The sequence below is a fragment of the Pyxicephalus adspersus genome, chromosome 6, assembly GCF_032062135.1.
Source record: "Pyxicephalus adspersus chromosome 6, UCB_Pads_2.0, whole genome shotgun sequence".
NCBI classification, from domain to species: Eukaryota; Metazoa; Chordata; class Amphibia; order Anura; family Pyxicephalidae; genus Pyxicephalus; species Pyxicephalus adspersus.
The window spans coordinates 22122724-22139771 of NC_092863.1; the positions used below are offsets into that span (position 1 = coordinate 22122724).

Below are 17048 nucleotides of genomic sequence, written 5' to 3' on the forward strand. Positions count from 1 at the left end.
TATGTCCTAAGTTCAGATCTAAAAAAAAAAATGAAAGCAAAACAGAACAAATAAAAAGATAAATTTATATATAATAGAATTCACAGCAGAGATATCCAGCAACCAAATAGTTAAGGAGTTCTAGTAGCCCTATTATCAGTTTTCCTATCCTCAATTTCGATCATCGGATATGATATGATAGGGTGATCCACAAGATTACCAAAGTTTTCCCATGATGTTCTATCTTCTACAGTCTAGTAGAACTTTAATAAATTACGCCTGAGTTGAGCCAGATGGAAGCATATTGACGCACTCTCAATGTCTTGTGACTTTTCAATTAGGATATAACTAAAACAATACCTGTGTGACCACAATTTTTCTTGGACTTTTTGCTGTTAGAGAAATCTGATATTCCCGCACAACGTAGTTGCTGCTCTCTTATTGAATAGTACAGCACTATACTGTCACAATGTCTTTTCTTTCTAGACTTAAGTTATGTTCAAACCTAAGATTTTTGCAAATATTTTTGAATGACTTTACTAATCAAAAATACTTGCACAAGATAGTTAATATTGGAAAGAATAAGTGTGATGTCATTATCCTTAATTTGACAGGCAGCAGGAGTTGTACATGTGTTTAACAAAACAACTAGGAACACCTGCACAGGATTTAACAATGCCTAGCTCTGCAAAAAAAAGTATGTCTTTCCCCCACACACACACAATATTGAAACCAGACCCTTCAATAGGACCTTCATGGATAGGGAATGGGCAGTGAGCATGTATGCCCCCTGTCCTATCCATAAAAAAAAGGTCCTCTGGAATCTGATTTTCTCAAAAAGGTAGAAAGTTATTTAAACTTTTAAATTGCAGTAGCACTCTAGAGATATTATAATATATTTACAGTAAATGAATCTGCTTGCTTGTACACAACTTGAATATGGTTGGTACTAGACATATGACAAGTGGCTATTAAGTAGTTATCAATAGTGGTAAAGTGTGTAATATATACTGAATAACTCATCTTTATATTTGTTTGTTTTTTTACAGAGAGTCACCCTTTCATTTGATTTCCCCTTTTATGGACATCCACTGAGGCATATCACAATAGCTACAGGAGGCAGGTTTAATATATATGTTTTCTCTTTAATTTAATAAGGAATATGAATCAAGTGGGAGGTAAATACCATATTTCTGTGTTTGTTGCAGGATTTATCTTTATGGGTGATATTATTCATCGCATGTTGACTGCAACACAGTATGTAGCCCCACTGATGGCAAACTTTAATCCAAGTTACTCAGAAGAATCAAAAATCATCTATAGAGACAATGGTAAGTGAAATTATTGCACTGGTAATTCAAATATAGAGATACATTGCTTATCTAAAATGTAATAAAATGGTCCTAAAGTGTCTACATGAGTTACTTTTTTTCATTGTTTAAATGGTATACAGTACAGTAATTTTTTCCCCTACAGCATATATTGCAAAACTGGTCATATATTTGCTGTAAGGGCTTTGAGTGCTACTTATGCACAGACAGCTAGTCAAGACCACAGATCTTGCTTTGACAAAGCAATATGTAACCAGCTTTGCAGCAGTTGTGTTACCTGCTGTTACAGGGAAGAGAATTTAGCATAGTCACAGCTTTACCTTTTTAATAATAATTAATAGGTCATTCATCTAAAACTTAAGTGGTCAGTAAAGATTTACTTTGCAGCTTTTGGGGTACCTAGTTTATATGTAAACCTAACCTTAACAATAAAGGGTGAACCTTGGTGATGCAGCAAACCTGAAATGGATTATTTCAAATAACTTGCTGTTTGCGGGATCACCCTGTTTTATGCATGATAACCTTGGAGAGCTATAAGAAATCAGGCCATTTGAGTACTCTTAAATTGTTTAGTCATTTCTTCTCCAGGCATAATGTAGTCAGATGTAATTTTGGCCCAAAAAAATCAGTTTACAAGACATGCTTGTAAAGTCCTAGTGCACTAAAGATGAACTGGAAAGTAGTAGGAGACTGTGAAAACCATGTTTGTTTCTGGCAGGTGTCCTTTTGGCCACCTGTATCACAGACCCTGTAAAAGACAAATGTAAGCTCTTGCTCCCATTTTAGTGTGTGATCCTTCTTCTGGACATGGCCCAAACTACTGCATTAGATTGGGTGTTAACATACTGCAACAGTGCATGAGTGCTGATAAAGATACATCTTCTACCACTGTGCACCTGTGTTGGAACTACCAGTGATCTACTTTTAACTTTATGCTGTACACTGGGATGATTGGAACTTAGTGATAGTCCTTAGTGATGTGACCCTTGCTGGTTGTATCTTTCCGAATAGTTTCCTATAGTTTAAAAGTGTTTATAATCAAAGTATGGCTTTAAAGTTAGGGTTGTATTATTATCCTTCAGTTTTTTATTATCTGATGGACCCTAATGTCGGCCTTGCCAGCTTTGCCTTGCATACCAAAACCTTACTGTTGTTTTTAAGCCTCTGCTCCTTTATCGCATGTTGTTCAATCCCTGACATCTAGGCCTTAAAACTACAGATCCAGGCCCAAATATAGGAATACTTTTGCCTCAACATACAGGAGATGTGTCTTCAATATATTTCTTTGGAATTATAAGGCTACCTTAACAGTAAACATTATACTACTTGATACACAAATGAAATGTGAATGTAGTCACTTTTCAGTTCCCAGTTGACCAATCCTGAGAATCAAAATTAAACTTGAGGCTTTCAATCTTCTGCTAAATTAAAAAAAAAGAAAGATCCCCTAGATCAGTGGTCCTTAACCTTTTGGAGCTCATGGACGACTAATCTCACAGACTCCGAACTGCGCATGTGCCGGAAGCCGTGTGCCACTCAGAGGCAAAGAAACTTCATGATGACACAACCCACCCTAAGCCTGCAATGTGTATTGGAGACATGGTCCGTGGATCTGGCTGGTGCCCCCCCAGCGCGGTCATTCTCCTGACCCCGCTGGGGGGGCCACCTGTCAGAGCCACAGCTCACCTGTCAGGTAGAAGTTCTACCGTAATGCAAGAAAATCCACATCCATGTTGGCTACATGCCCCATCATGGTACCCATACCTTCAAAGCTGTTAGTATTCTCACCAGACAGGGCATACTTTCTTCTAATCCCACCAAAAAGATGTTCATTCATTTAACTGCAAGTGGGGGACTCTTGTGGCTAACTGCCCATAAAATGTCATCACTACGGCACCATCACAAGTTATGAAAAACTATATCTGTCATACCCTGCTACTCTGTCACACATATATGGTCACTTACCTTCTGTGAATCCTAATTTCTCAGGAACAGGGAGATGTATTGACCTAAAGATGTAGTAGTAAGAACATACCCAGGGTACCCAGTAGTACCCCTTGGCTATCTTTCACATGAATGACATTTCTCTGGAGCTATCAATTGCAAAGATTTTGGGGTACAAAGAAGGCTAACGCCCCCCTATAACTGTTACAATGCATTGTATGGTGTAGTTCTACTCTTTGGTATAGGAATGGTGAGCAGGGAGCAATATTTGACTGGCTAGCACTGTATGATAGCTTTTGTTTTGTATCTTTCATTAATAAAATGAGCATCAAATGGTGACTGCAGAAATTTAGTGATTTGTCATTTCCTTTATTTGATGCATGTATGCTACAGTAACTAGCATCTAACTAGCATCTACCATCTAGCAGTAACTAGCATACATCTTTAATAATTGTTTGCATTGTGGCATTGGAGACAGTAGAGGAAGAGATGTGAAAGCAGGAAGAAAAAGTACAGATGAGTAGAGGAAGTAGAAGTGGAAAAAAAAAGAATACATATTTATTTATTAGAATCAAGAGAATCAGAGCTGAGAAGCAGAAGTACAGCTAAAGAATAGGTAGTAGGTAGATGGATAATAGGTAGTAGGTGGCAATTAAGTGCTAGATAAGCTATTGTTGGTACAGCTCCTACATTCTTTAAAGGACTTATGGAATGTGATCAGCTCCCTGATATCAAGCAGTCATTATTTTTCCAAACTATGCCATACCTGCGCTCTACAAACGCGTAGGCCTGAATGTCTCCTGCATTTTCTCCTACTGCTAATCAGGGAAATTGGGGACATGAAAGTAAAAATGGTAAAGAATTAAAATGATATACACTTTAGTCCAAGGCCAAAATCAAGGAATAAACAGTATTCCCAAGCCTGCATTTTTCCTACTAATACTTAGGAAAATTGGTGAACCGACATGGTTGAAGAAGGAATTTTACACTACCAAATACCTAGTGTCTTCAGGTCGCTGTAGAGTGTTTGTTCTTGATAGTGTAATTTTGCCTCCTTTACAGAAAGTTTTAAAATTTTCCCATATTTGCTGTGATAGCAAGGATCTAAGAGTGTTACTATCTAGTAATCATCGCTGCTTGATATCAATGATATCCATATCAAATGCGAAAACAAGAAAGCATACAACTAGCCATGTTTGCCAAAGTGGGCTCTGTATCTTCTCCCTCTGACATCCCCCCCCCCCCCCCCACTGATGATCATCTAAACCAGAGGTACAGCATAATACTTTAGAAACATAATTTTAATTTTCTAAACTTTTGTAATAAAGGTAAAATTTTTATACAATATATAATAAAAATTGCTGTATATTTTCATTTTTGCTGTATTACATACAATGAGGATTTTAGCTCTAGATATACTTTTTTTTTTCATAAATTATTTTTATTTTTGGAGATTGCACACTAGGTCTTGCCTTTGATTAATAAATCTTTGTGTTTGTTCCATATAAATATTTTCTGTTAACAGTGCTTTAAGAATGACTTAAAGCATACCTAAACTTAACATTTGTACTCTTCATAAAAGGGTAGACAACCCTTATATGTAAAGGAAAAATGTTCATTTTTAAAAAAAAAATTTTTAAAGCAAGCGCAATGCGAGATCGGGTGATGTGCCAAGAAGACAAGAAGAAGACGGAAGGGAAGAATGAAGATGACGGCACCCATGAAGAGGAATTCTAGGACGACGTGGCACCAGGTTGTGGGAAGGACCAGTGCCATCGATCTGCAGAATTAAAGGTAAGTGTAATGTTTTTGTTTTTCAGTTTGGTTCCGCTTTTCTGCTTTAAGTCTGTATTATAGTCTGCTTAAGTACTAGAACAAATGTTTCATCCTAGTCCTCTCTGTATTTTAGGAGTGTGTTTTGGCTACTAGTTTTGTTTTGTATCATTTAACTGTGCCATCAGTGTTATGCTTGACTTTAAATTTTTTCTAGGAGTCAATAGCTATTCTCCTTGCTGTTGTTCTTTCTATATTGGCCAATTATCCTTGTGGAAACTGAGATATGATTTCCCAACATGTAGGATCACATATGAACATAATTGCTTTGTATGATAGTCCCTCAAGTGACTTATTCTGTTTTGTTAAATAGCTTGGTTCAATGTAGGGGCTTGGTTGTGTCCCAGATCAAGAATTCAGTATCCTTTGGAATTATCTGCATATGCAATATTGATACCCCCCTGCTTGATTTTGGAGTTGGTTGTGTTCCTCCTCTGGAAAATAAACAAGGGTTTTGCACCCAAAAACCCTAACATGTTTCATACCTAGTTTTTCACGATGCTGGAGTTCATATAAAGTTTCATAACAGTTTTAAAGTACATCTTGTTTTGTAAGTAAATAGATGTTATTGCTTCTTAACCCCAGCATTTCTCAGATCCCGAGTCAAGCAGCATACATTTCTGTAATGTAATATAGTTGCCATATTATAAAACACATACAAAATACACATACCTAATTTTTACATGTAACCACCAACAGAAGAAGATTTTTAAAAAGTTATTTTACATTTGCATTTGATTTTGGAAGATGCAAAAAGTTTTGAACCTTGGACAATCAATTTATCATGAGTCGCAATCATAGTATACAAAGTAATGAAAAGTTATCATAATTTCAAAAGAAAAACTCCAGCCACAAAATAAATTTGATATAATTAAAAAAACGTACCCACACACGCAAACACTCTCCTTGTTGCTGTGCATTTATAGAGGCAGCTATACTTTTAAATCAGAGACAGTAAGAGCTGTGGCTCTAACTTATGTACCTTTTCTGTTCAACCAATTGCAGATTTCCTTATATTCTGTTAGTGGCCAGTGATGGGACTAGAAGAGTAGGGGGTGCAATTCAGTGCTTCAATGAACAGACATAATGTAATGCGCCTAGGCACACGCCTAGGCAAAAGAAGCCAAAGAATTACAGCTACGAATATTATAGAGGGTTTACAAAAAGAAAACTTTGAAAAAAAACATACTAAATAAAATCACGTTCCCAAATTTTGTTTGTGTCAACCCATAGATCAATCTCAAGGCTAAAAAGAAAACACTGTTAGATTAATAACACATTTTTCACATCAACACAAAAAACTTACAAGAAGTTTGTCATCAGTTCTGGCCCCTATTGTTAGCCGATTTAACCTTTAGTAAACTTTTAGATCCTCATCCTTGTTTTACATTTAGGAAATCACCCTCCATCAAAGGGAAAGTAGTGAGAAGTCATTTTTTTCAAGGCAAACTACCAAATTTATTACTACGAAAATTACTTCTTTAAAAGGCTTATATCCTTGTGATCAATGCAATAAATGCAAAGGTATTCATAAAGATTGTAATTCTATTGAATATCCTTTTAAATTAAGCTCCCAAATAATGATTTTGCAAATTGCACTACAACAGGTGTAATTTTATTTAGCAAGTTGTAGCTGTAAAAAATACTATGTTGGTAAAACAAAGAGACCATTTTGGAAGCACATTTATGAGCACAACTATAATATTAAGAATGGATGGATTATTACCATTATTACACCTTCAAGTTAACATATAGGCACCTGCCATCATTTTTTTTGTTTTTTTTTTCTTGTGGGAGGTTGGGAGGTTAATAGGTACAATAAAATACATTTAAAACTACAAAATACAATATATTAGGAGAAAATGTGTTATCAAAAACTTTAATATGTAAAAGGGATGAGGATAAAGAATTAATACACCCAATATACATTGATATGCTCTTAGCAATGCCTGTCTGTTTTATGTATGAAATTATACCTTTTTCTAGTATCATTTATGTAGAAACACTTTCTCAGTTAATATATATAGTTAAGTAATAAATGGATGTATTATGTAAATTATGTTATAAGACAGGTATGTATGTCAGGGCCTATCCCTTGCCGGGCTCACCAGTTCTCCCACTCTCATAGCCCCAAAAAATGCTGTGACAAAAGCTGCCCGAAACAGAACGGCCTCATAGTTCCCAAAACAAAGGACCCCCAAACCCCCAGCTAAACCGTGTAACAATTCAAAAGTCACAGGCCTCCTCCTATCCTGTACTTGCTTACCCTTCCGGAAACCTTTAAGCGCTTGCCTGACAATAAATGCCTTCGTACAATCCTCCTCCCCCCTAACTTTAAACCCAAACGCCAATCCAGCTACAAATCTATTGACCCCAGCCACCGACACCCCTTCAGCAAATTTTTTGGCTAACAGCCACAACACCCCTTGAAGCGGTTGCCTAGCACCACCCTTACCTGCCTCTGTCTCCCATGCCTTCCATTCTGCCCATACTTTGGAATACGCCATCCAGGTTCCCTCACTCACCGAATTCTGAACTAAACCTTCGATAATCCCCTTGCAACATCTCAAAGATGACCCGGGCATTGATGACCGACTTCCTCTGCCTCCGGAGCTAAACCACTGAAAGCGAGACAAAGCATCGGCCACTGTGTTATCCACCCCCGGGATATGCCTAGCAAATATAAATACATTGTGCTCCATACATTTAAAAACCAAATGACGCAACAACCGAACCGCAGGCCCAGATGATACTGAAAAGCTATTGATCGCCTGCACCACCCCCATGTTATCACAATAAAAACGCACTTTTTTATTCGCCAATTCCCTCCCCCACAATTCTAAGGAAACCACAATTGGAAATAATTCTAACAAAATCAAGTTCTTCACTAGTCGCTCCTTCACCCAAAGCTCCGGCCAAGCGCCTGCACACCATCTTCCCCGAAAATACGCCCCAAAACCCCCCCCACCAGCCGCATCTGTAAAGAGCTCCAGGTCCACTGCATCCACCGGTCCTTCTAACCACAATGCCTTCCCATTAAAATACTGTAAAAACAAATCCCATGCTAACAAATCCTCCCTCACCCCCCTATTTAGACGCACAAAGTGCCCTGGCGCTTTCACCCCAGCAGTAGCTGCCGCTAACCTTCTACAAAACACTCTGCCCATGCGCACCACCCTACATGCAAAATTTAGTTTCCCCAGCAACGACTGCACCTCCTGTAGCCTCATTTTTCTCCTACCCATGGCCGCCTGCACTGCAGCCCTAAGCGCAGCCAATTTCTCCGCTGGCAACCTACTCTCCATTGCCACCGTATCTAACTCAATGCCGAAAAATGTTAAGGCCATCACCGGCCCTTCCGTTTTGTCATCCGCTAATGGAACCCCAAATCTTTCTGCCACATGCTGCAAAGTAGCCAACAATACTCTACACACCTGACTCCCCGCCGGCCCAATCACTAAGAAATCATCTAAATAGTGAATTACAGAGTCTATTTCTGACACAAAACGAACCACCCATTCCAAAAAAGTACTGAACTGCTCAAATAATGCACAAGAAATAGAACAACCCATAGGTAGACACCTGTCGACATAATACTCCCCCCCCCCATTTACAACCCAACAACCTCAGGCAACTAGGGTGAACCGGTAACAGCCGGAAGGCAGCCTCGATATCCGCCTTTGCCAACAAAGCCCCCGGCCCATACCTGCGCACCCACTTAATCGCCGCATCAAACGAAGTATAAGCTACTGCACAGGCCGCGGGATCAATGCCATCATTAACCGAACCCCCCGAGGGTACGACAAATGATGTATCATACGATATTTACCTACCTCTTTTTTGGGGACCAATCCCAAGGGAGAAATCACCAAACCTTCCAGCGGCGGGCCAGGAAAGGGGCCGCTCATCCTACCTAGACTCACCTCTTTTTCCAATTTTGCTTTTACCAACTCCTGAAATCGCAGCGCAGAATTCAAATTCCTGGGTTCCCTCGCCGTGCCCACCACCTCGCTGGGAATCCAAAAGCCCTCCTTAAACCCCGCCTCCAAGACCCTGGCTGCTGTTCTATTGGGGTATTTATCTAAAAAGGGGGCCATCCTTCCTACCTTCACCGGCGTCACCCCCTTTTCCAACACCATCCCCCCCTCTCCCTGAACCTTGTTTAAAGCATCTTGTCTGTCCATGGTTACCCCCACAACCGGCGCATTCATGACGAAATCGACAACTCCCCCCAAATTTGCACACCCCTTCATTAATGAGCCAACATACCCCTTTCTTCTTACTCCCCGATTGTCCACCCCCCACTTGGGTGCTGGAGCCAAGAAAAGGCTGTCCACCCCCTGTTTGCCTCCCTACAGCCATCAGCCTCATCCATAAGCCTATATCCTTATGATCCCATCTCAAAGATGGTCTCACCGCCTTGCGCTGCCGAAACTGTTCGTCATAGCGCAACCAACAAACCCCCCCGCACCAGGGCACCCGGGCACTGTCCACCTATCAGAGTTTTCAGTGAAGCAAGTAAAATTGTTGCTAAATAATAAACATGTAACCAGCTTCAGCTTCAGCCAAACTGAGAACTAAATCATAATGTAATTGAAAAATGGTTTAAGTAGTATATCCATATATATATATACAGTATATGTATATATATAAATCCATACATATATCCATATCCATATACTACTTTAACCATCTTTCAATTACATTATGATCTAGTTCTCAGTTTTCTAATTATTACTATCGAATAAATGTGGGACTTTGTGTATATACTCAATTGTTTTTCTGACGCTGTGGTTCTATTTTGTTTATTATGATACAGGCAATATAGGTCTCTATTTCCCCTGAGAAAGCAAATATGCAAATTGCGTTGGGAATGAGACTATAACCTAGAATGGAATATATGATCAAGATTGTAAGGTCTGTGTGTACTGGGCTTCAAAGATTTGTAAGAAGCCTAATACTTATGTATTGTGTACTATTTCAATGATTTCCTGTGCAATGACAAGAGTCATCATGTACCATACATAGAATTTGTTTATTGCTATTGCTTTTTTTGTTTAGAATAAAGTATTTTAAGTTTTAAAACAGTACAAGTTTGCCATAAAAAGCCGCTTACTTTCCCCCCTCTTCAGTAAAAATCCTAACTGGAATACAACTAAAAAAAAATCCTAAAAAATGCTCCTCCCTCTGTAGGTTGAAAAGTAGAACATTGGTACAGTTACAGAATCCCCTGAAAATATATAAGATCATCCATACCTTTAAAAGTTTTAAATAGGACTTCACAAACATTTCATTTCCTCAGGGATTTTTAGGACATGGTGGGTATACATATGTATATTTATGTTAGAACTTATACCTGTATTGTTAGAAAAGTATAACTATCTGCTATATATTTATTTTCCTGTTGTATTTTTTTGTATCCTTTTGACTCAAGATCACAAAAAATTAATGCCAACTCCTATAGGATATCAGTAAGTACTTTTGGTATTATTAGAATAAACAAATCTGTCTATTTAAAAACAATCCAGAAAGTTATTTACACATAACTGCCATTTTCATGTACATGCCATTACCAACTTTACAGAGGACTCTAGGAGCTCCTAAATTGAACACTGAGAGATACCTGTAAACAGTATTTATGACCAGGACCCTCATTTTGAGTAGGATGTTCCTCAACTTATAACAGAGTCAAAAGTTTATCAGGCTCCTCACACCTATAAAAAGAACACACAAGAAATGGGTCTATATTTTACTGTCTAGACCAGGGGTCAGCAACCTTTACTATCAAAAACCACACTAATGTACTGTTAGCTGTGGATAAATTAATTAAAGCAAGGGCTCCCTAGATCCTGAAAATAATTTCAAGGGTTCCCTCATGTTAAAGGTCAACAAAGGCTGGTTTAGACAGTCCTATTTACTATGCTGCCAAATTTCCAGACCAGATGTTGAAAAGTACTAAAACTACTAAAACTATTAATTGCAATTAGAATATATAACTACTAGCTAACCTAGCAAAAGTATCTATTAACAAGTCTGACTGAACTTGATCTGAGAAAAGAAGGTTGAAAATGGTTATTTTTGGTTTAAATTAATAGATTTCTTTACGTAATTTAGTTATTCTTGGACAGCATGGGACTGGTCTGAATCCATTTTTTTTGTTTGGTTTAATTGAGCTGAGACTCCACAATGGGAAAAAAATTCCATAGTTTATAACTAAAACTAAATGCTGTGATTTCACTTAGGTAACGGTCACAAATTCTTTTTTCCTTTCTTACTAAGAAAACACTCCTGATTTGTAATATTGTTCTTTAGTAGAAAAATATTATTATTATTAATAAACACGATTCATATTTTGCCAACATATTACGTAGCGCTGTACATTAAATAGGGGTAGCAAATGACAGACGGGTACAGAGAGTGACACAGAAGGAGGAGAGGACCCTTCCCAGAAGAGCTTACAATCTAGGAGGTGGGGGAAGTCTCACACAATAGGAGTGGAGATATGGAGTGGTGGAAAGTGGTGAGGGTTTTATAAGACAGAGGAAGACGGGTAGGCAAGTTGGAAAAGATGGGTTTTGAGTGCTCTTTTAAATGAGCAGAAGGTAGAAGCAAGCTGGGCGGCTCTAGAAAAGTCTTGCAGTCATGCATGTGAGGAGGTTATGAGTGAGGAAGTCATTAACAGGTCATTGGAGGAGGGAAGAGAGCGGCTAGGAGAGTATTTTTCTACCAGGTCAGAAAGTAAGTTAGACAAGAACTGTGGAGGGATTTGAAGGCAAAGCACAGGAGCTTGAATTTGATTCTCAGGTGAAATGGAAGCCAATGAAGAGAACTATAAAGAGATGCTGCAGAGAAGGAGCGGTGGGAAGGATGGATAAGTCTGGCTGCAGCATTCATAATAGATTGTAAAGGAGAGAGTCGGGTTAGTGCAATACCCGAGAGGAGGATGTTACAGTAGTTTAGACATGTACAAGGAATTTGGGGGGCTGTGGTGACAGGTAGGGGCTGATTTTTGAGATATTGCATAGGTGAAAGTGACAGGTCCTGGAAATGTTCTGAATTTGGGGGGTAAATGAGAGGGCAGAATCGAAGGTAGCGCCAAGACAAAGTGCCTCAGGAAAGGGACGAATGTCAGTGATGTTAACAGTTAGAAATATGTCGAGGGGAGATTTAGAATTTGAGAGAGGAATATGAGTTGTGTGTTTTTCAGGTTGAGTTTCAGAAATCTGTCAGACATCCATGATGATATTAATAAGAGCAAGCTGAATAGGACAAGACCGATCCAAAGAGTTGGGGAAACTCTAGAAAAGTCTTGCAGTCCTGCATGTGATGAGGTTATGAGTAGGGAAGTGATTATGGCTTAAAAAAGCCATAAAGAACAAGAAAAGGGCATTCCAAAATTTTAAAAATAAAGGATCACCCTTATCGTTTGAAAACTATAAAGAATATAACAAAAGATGTAAAAAGGAGATAAAATGTGCAAACCTTCAAAACGAAAGACAGATTTGCAAAGGAAAGTAGTGCAAACCCCAATTTAAAAAAAAAATATAATAATAGCAAAAAGATCTGATCTGAGCATGTAGGCTCATTAACCCCCCTAGCGGTAATCCCGAGTCACACTGGGGGTAACTTTAAGAGCCCCCCTTACCTTTGCCCCACGCTCCAGCGGCGATCCGATGGTCCTGGTGTGATGCTCGGGCGCCGGTCCGTTAGGGGGTGTGACCGGGCGGGAAATTTAAAGGCAGATTACTGAGTAATCTGCTTTTAAATACCACCCGGGTCTCAGCCACGTTGCTGCCCGCATCTCCAGAGAGATGCAATGCACAATGCAGGACTTCTGCATTGTGCTTCACATCTCACTGCAAATGCCAGCAGCAATAGCTGGCATCTGCAGTGAGTCACCCCCGGAATTTGCTATTGCTGCTGGCATCTGCAGTGAGATGTGAAGCACAATGCAGAAGTCCTGCATTGTGCTTTGCATCTCTCTCGAGATGCGAGCAGCAGCAGCTCCAGCCTCTGTGTGCCTGTGTGAGGCAGGGCAGGGAAATCCCCACTCACATCACCCCGGAGGATGAGTCATCTTCCGGGTGATGTGAGTAGTGATGTATTGGGAGGTGTGTCTGGGAGGGAAATTTTAAAGCAGATTACAATGTAATCTGCTTTTAAATGGTTTTTACACTAACCTCACCTCATAAACGTCTAACCCCACTCTGGCATAATCCAGATTTTCCGCCGGGCCTATGTCCAGCTAACTTTTATTGGTGGGTTTTAGAAGGGTGAAAGATTTGTTAGATATTCGCGCAGTGTTCACATGGGAACATTTGGCCAGTAAATTTGAAATTCCTCCAACGGAACATTTCCGCTATAGACAATTGACCTCATAATACATAGATATTGGCTTATGATGAGTTATTCTTGGGTATATTGCATTAATGATGTGTACCTTTTCTACTTCCTCTACCTTCCATTTCCCCCTTTCTTGTGGTTTTTTTCTTCTTTTTTGTTTATGTTTGTTGTTAAACTTTATTGTATATCTGGGACACATGATCTGATTACTCACTGTTCAAATTTGGTTTATTACTGCTTTGTTTTCTGTTATTGTTTCCTTTGGTTTGTTATGGTATATACTCATCTGAGTCCACTGTGTTTTCCGTATTCAGTATACCTGGATGTGCAAGTCATATGGCTTCAAGAAAGACTGAAGTTGTCAAACAAATTTACTCTCTTTTTATTAGGAAGTAAACAGGTACACAGTGGAGTAGCAGTTGATATAGTGTACTTGGACTTTGCTAAAGCATTTGACACTGTACCCCACAGATGGTTAATATGTAAGTTAGGGTCAGTAGGTTTGGAGAAGTCAATCTGTAAATGGATAGGGAACTGGCTTAAGGACCGCATCCAGAGAGTACCGATTAATGATTCATACTCTGGATGGTCTATGGGGACTAGTGTTGTACCCCAGAGTTCAGTGTTGGGACTTTTACTGTTTAACATCATTATAAAGATATAGAGTTTGAGATTAAAAGTATGATTTCTGTGTTTGCAGATGACACCAAACTATGTAATGGAATTAGGTCCATACAGCATGTCTGTAATCTGCAAGCAGAGCTGGATGTACTGTTTGATTGGGCAGCCAAGTGGCAAATTACATTTGATATAGATAAATGTAAAGGTATGCACTTGGGGGCTAACAACATGCATGCTTCATACTGTCTAGGGCAGGGGTCGGCAACCTGCGGCTCGCGATGATTTAGATGTGAAGCTGCAGCACGTCGTCACTGTCTTCGGAAGCTCTCGAATGTCACGGGGAAGGGGTTGGGTGAAAAGCCAGGATGAGAGATAGAATAGCTTCCGACGGACTGAACTAAAGAGCTGCAGCTTCACATCTAAAGAGCCGCATGTGGCTCGTGAGCCGCAGGTTGCCGACCCCTGGTCTAGGGTAATACAGTTGGGGGGGTCAGAAATAGAAAAGGATCTGGGAGTTCTGGTAGATCATAGACTTAATAACAGCATGCAATGTCAAGCTGGAAAATCAAAAGCTTGCAAAATACTTTCTTGTATCAAAAGAGGAAAAGACTGCAGAGATGGAGACATAATCCTGCCCCTGTGCAAAGCATTGGCCAGACCACATCTGGTAAATGCAGTCCAGTTTTGGGGACCAGTTCACAAAAAGGACATTGTGGAACTGGAGAGAGTGCAGAGAAGAGCAACTAAACTACTAAAAGGAATGGAGGAGCTCAGCTATGAGGAGAAATTAGCTGAACTGAATCTTTTTTCTCTTCAGAAGAGACATTTAAGGGGGGATATGATCACCCTGTATAAATATATAAATGGTCCATATAGAGAACTCTCTTCCTAATCATTCACTTTAAGATCATTACGAAGAACAAGAGGGCACTCTTTGGGTCTGGAGGAAAAGAAGTTTAAGCTCCGGATAAGGAAGAGATTCTTCAGTGTAAGGTCTGTGAAAATGTGGAATGGGCTCTCTTAGGAAGTAGTTTCAGCAACTATTTGAAATTGCTTTAAAAAAAGCTGAATGTTTTTCTAGAAACATGGAATATAACTGGGTATTAAGGTTTTAAAGTAAAAATAACAGTGACTGTTGATCCTGGGAACATCCGATTGCCTCATGGAATCAGGAAGGAATTTTTTCCCCCTGTTGAAGCAAATTGTACCAGGGTTTTTTTTTTTTGCTTCCTTTGGAACAACTGTGTCCATAGAGTTTAATATCTACGATATGTTCATTTCCCTAGTGGTTGAACTTGATAGGGCCAAGGCGCAGAGTCTAAGCCGTAACCAGGTTTTCTCAAGAGCCTCTGATGGTGAGGATGTTGCGCTGCTGGTTACCACCAGGTTGCGGTCCATGGTCACACCAAGGTGGGCAAGCACGGTACCAAATCACCAAGCAGGAGGATATTCAAGGAAGCCGGGGTCGAGACAGGCAGCAAGCAAGAGAGGTCAGGTCACACACCAGGGGTCAATAGCCAGGGTATCCAGGAGACAGACAGCAATAAAACAGGGGCCACAGTGGGCACAGGGGACACTGGAGACAATGGAAACAGCAGGAGGCACAGGAGAAGTAGGGATATTCACAGGCACACAGGAACACAGGAACAGCATAGGGAAGTTGGCTGGGAACCAACAGACTGGACAGCGAGGGGTTAACACAGGAGCTGGACACAGGAAACACTGGATTAAGCAGCACAGTACAGTACTAGTACAGGAACTAGTTCACAGAACTAAGGGCTCAGCACAATGGAGACACAAAGGAGACACAACTTGTTGCACGAACACAAAATGGAGTCTGAGAGCTAGCTAAATATCCAGGGCTGGTTAAGAGGCTATTTTCTGATTGGCCAGCGGCTTGGACAGAGTTGGTAAAGCTTGGAAACAGAGGCAGAGGCAGAGGCCTAGCCTCAGAACTGCCCACATGCGTAGGGGAGAGATGCCTGTGCTTTAGTGAGGAACAGAGAAGTGTGACAGTAACCTTTTAGTAATACAGTTTAGGTCAACCTGAAAGGGTGAGTGTTAATTTGATGGGAAAAAAAATGTAGACATTGGTACTACACTATTGAGTATATATGAACATATATGTTATATATATACTGTATAAAGAGCTCATGGACATCTAGTGGTTTTTATTAGTTGTTAACTATGTGATTGACAACTGCTCATCTGAACTTAGCCTTATTTAGTATTCCACATCAAAAACATCATAATTACATAGTGGGCCTGATTTATTAAACCTCTCCAAGACTGGAGAAGATACACTTTCATCAGTAAAGCTGGGTGATCCAGCAAATCTGGAATGGATTTTTTTAAATTAATTTGCTATTTGCTAGCAAACGTTTTGAATCCTGGACCAGATCCATTCCAGGTTTGCTGGCTCACTTAGCTTCACTGATGAAAGTGTATCCTCTCCAGCTTTGGATAGTTTAACAAGTCAGGCCCAGTAAGTTAGTTTGCGAATAGACACAAGTTCAGTTGAACCACAAAGGAAATAAACATATTAGAAGAAAAGAAAAAACCCTTATAAAGCATGGTTAAATTTACTCAAACAAGGAAAATTCCTTACTGATTCCCTAAGGCAATCAGAAATTCTCTGTATCAACAGTCATTGGTGTCATTCCTTTATAAATTTAGTACCTAGTTATGTTTTGCGTATCTAAAAATACAGGCAGCCTTTTCATAAAACAATTTATTGAATATACTAAAACTAATTCCCTGAGGGAGTCTATTCTGCATTTTAACAGACCTTACTGTGAAGAATTCCTTCTGTACAGGGAGATGAAACTTCTTTTAACTGTGAAATCTTCAACATTACAAGAACAAGTCAAGTTGAATGTGATCAACTGTTACTATATATCCAACATCCTTTTTGTGAACTGGTGCATATTCTAGATACTATCTGACTAAAGCCTTGTACAGGAGCAGGGTTATGTCTCTGAAGTCACTTGACTTGCC

The 17048-nt window shown here is 39.5% G+C and overlaps 1 protein-coding gene across 1 annotated transcript in view; it reads left to right on the top strand.

Moving 5' to 3' along the window:
• The window catches only part of LOC140332438 (plexin domain-containing protein 1-like), a 132533-nt gene that overhangs the window by 63453 nt on the left and 52032 nt on the right, over positions 1–17048 (top strand). The window contains 3 exon segments of the mRNA XM_072413698.1: positions 1029–1098; positions 1188–1310; positions 2029–2060. Of these exon segments, the coding sequence (XP_072269799.1) occupies positions 1029–1098; positions 1188–1310; positions 2029–2060 (225 nt within the window).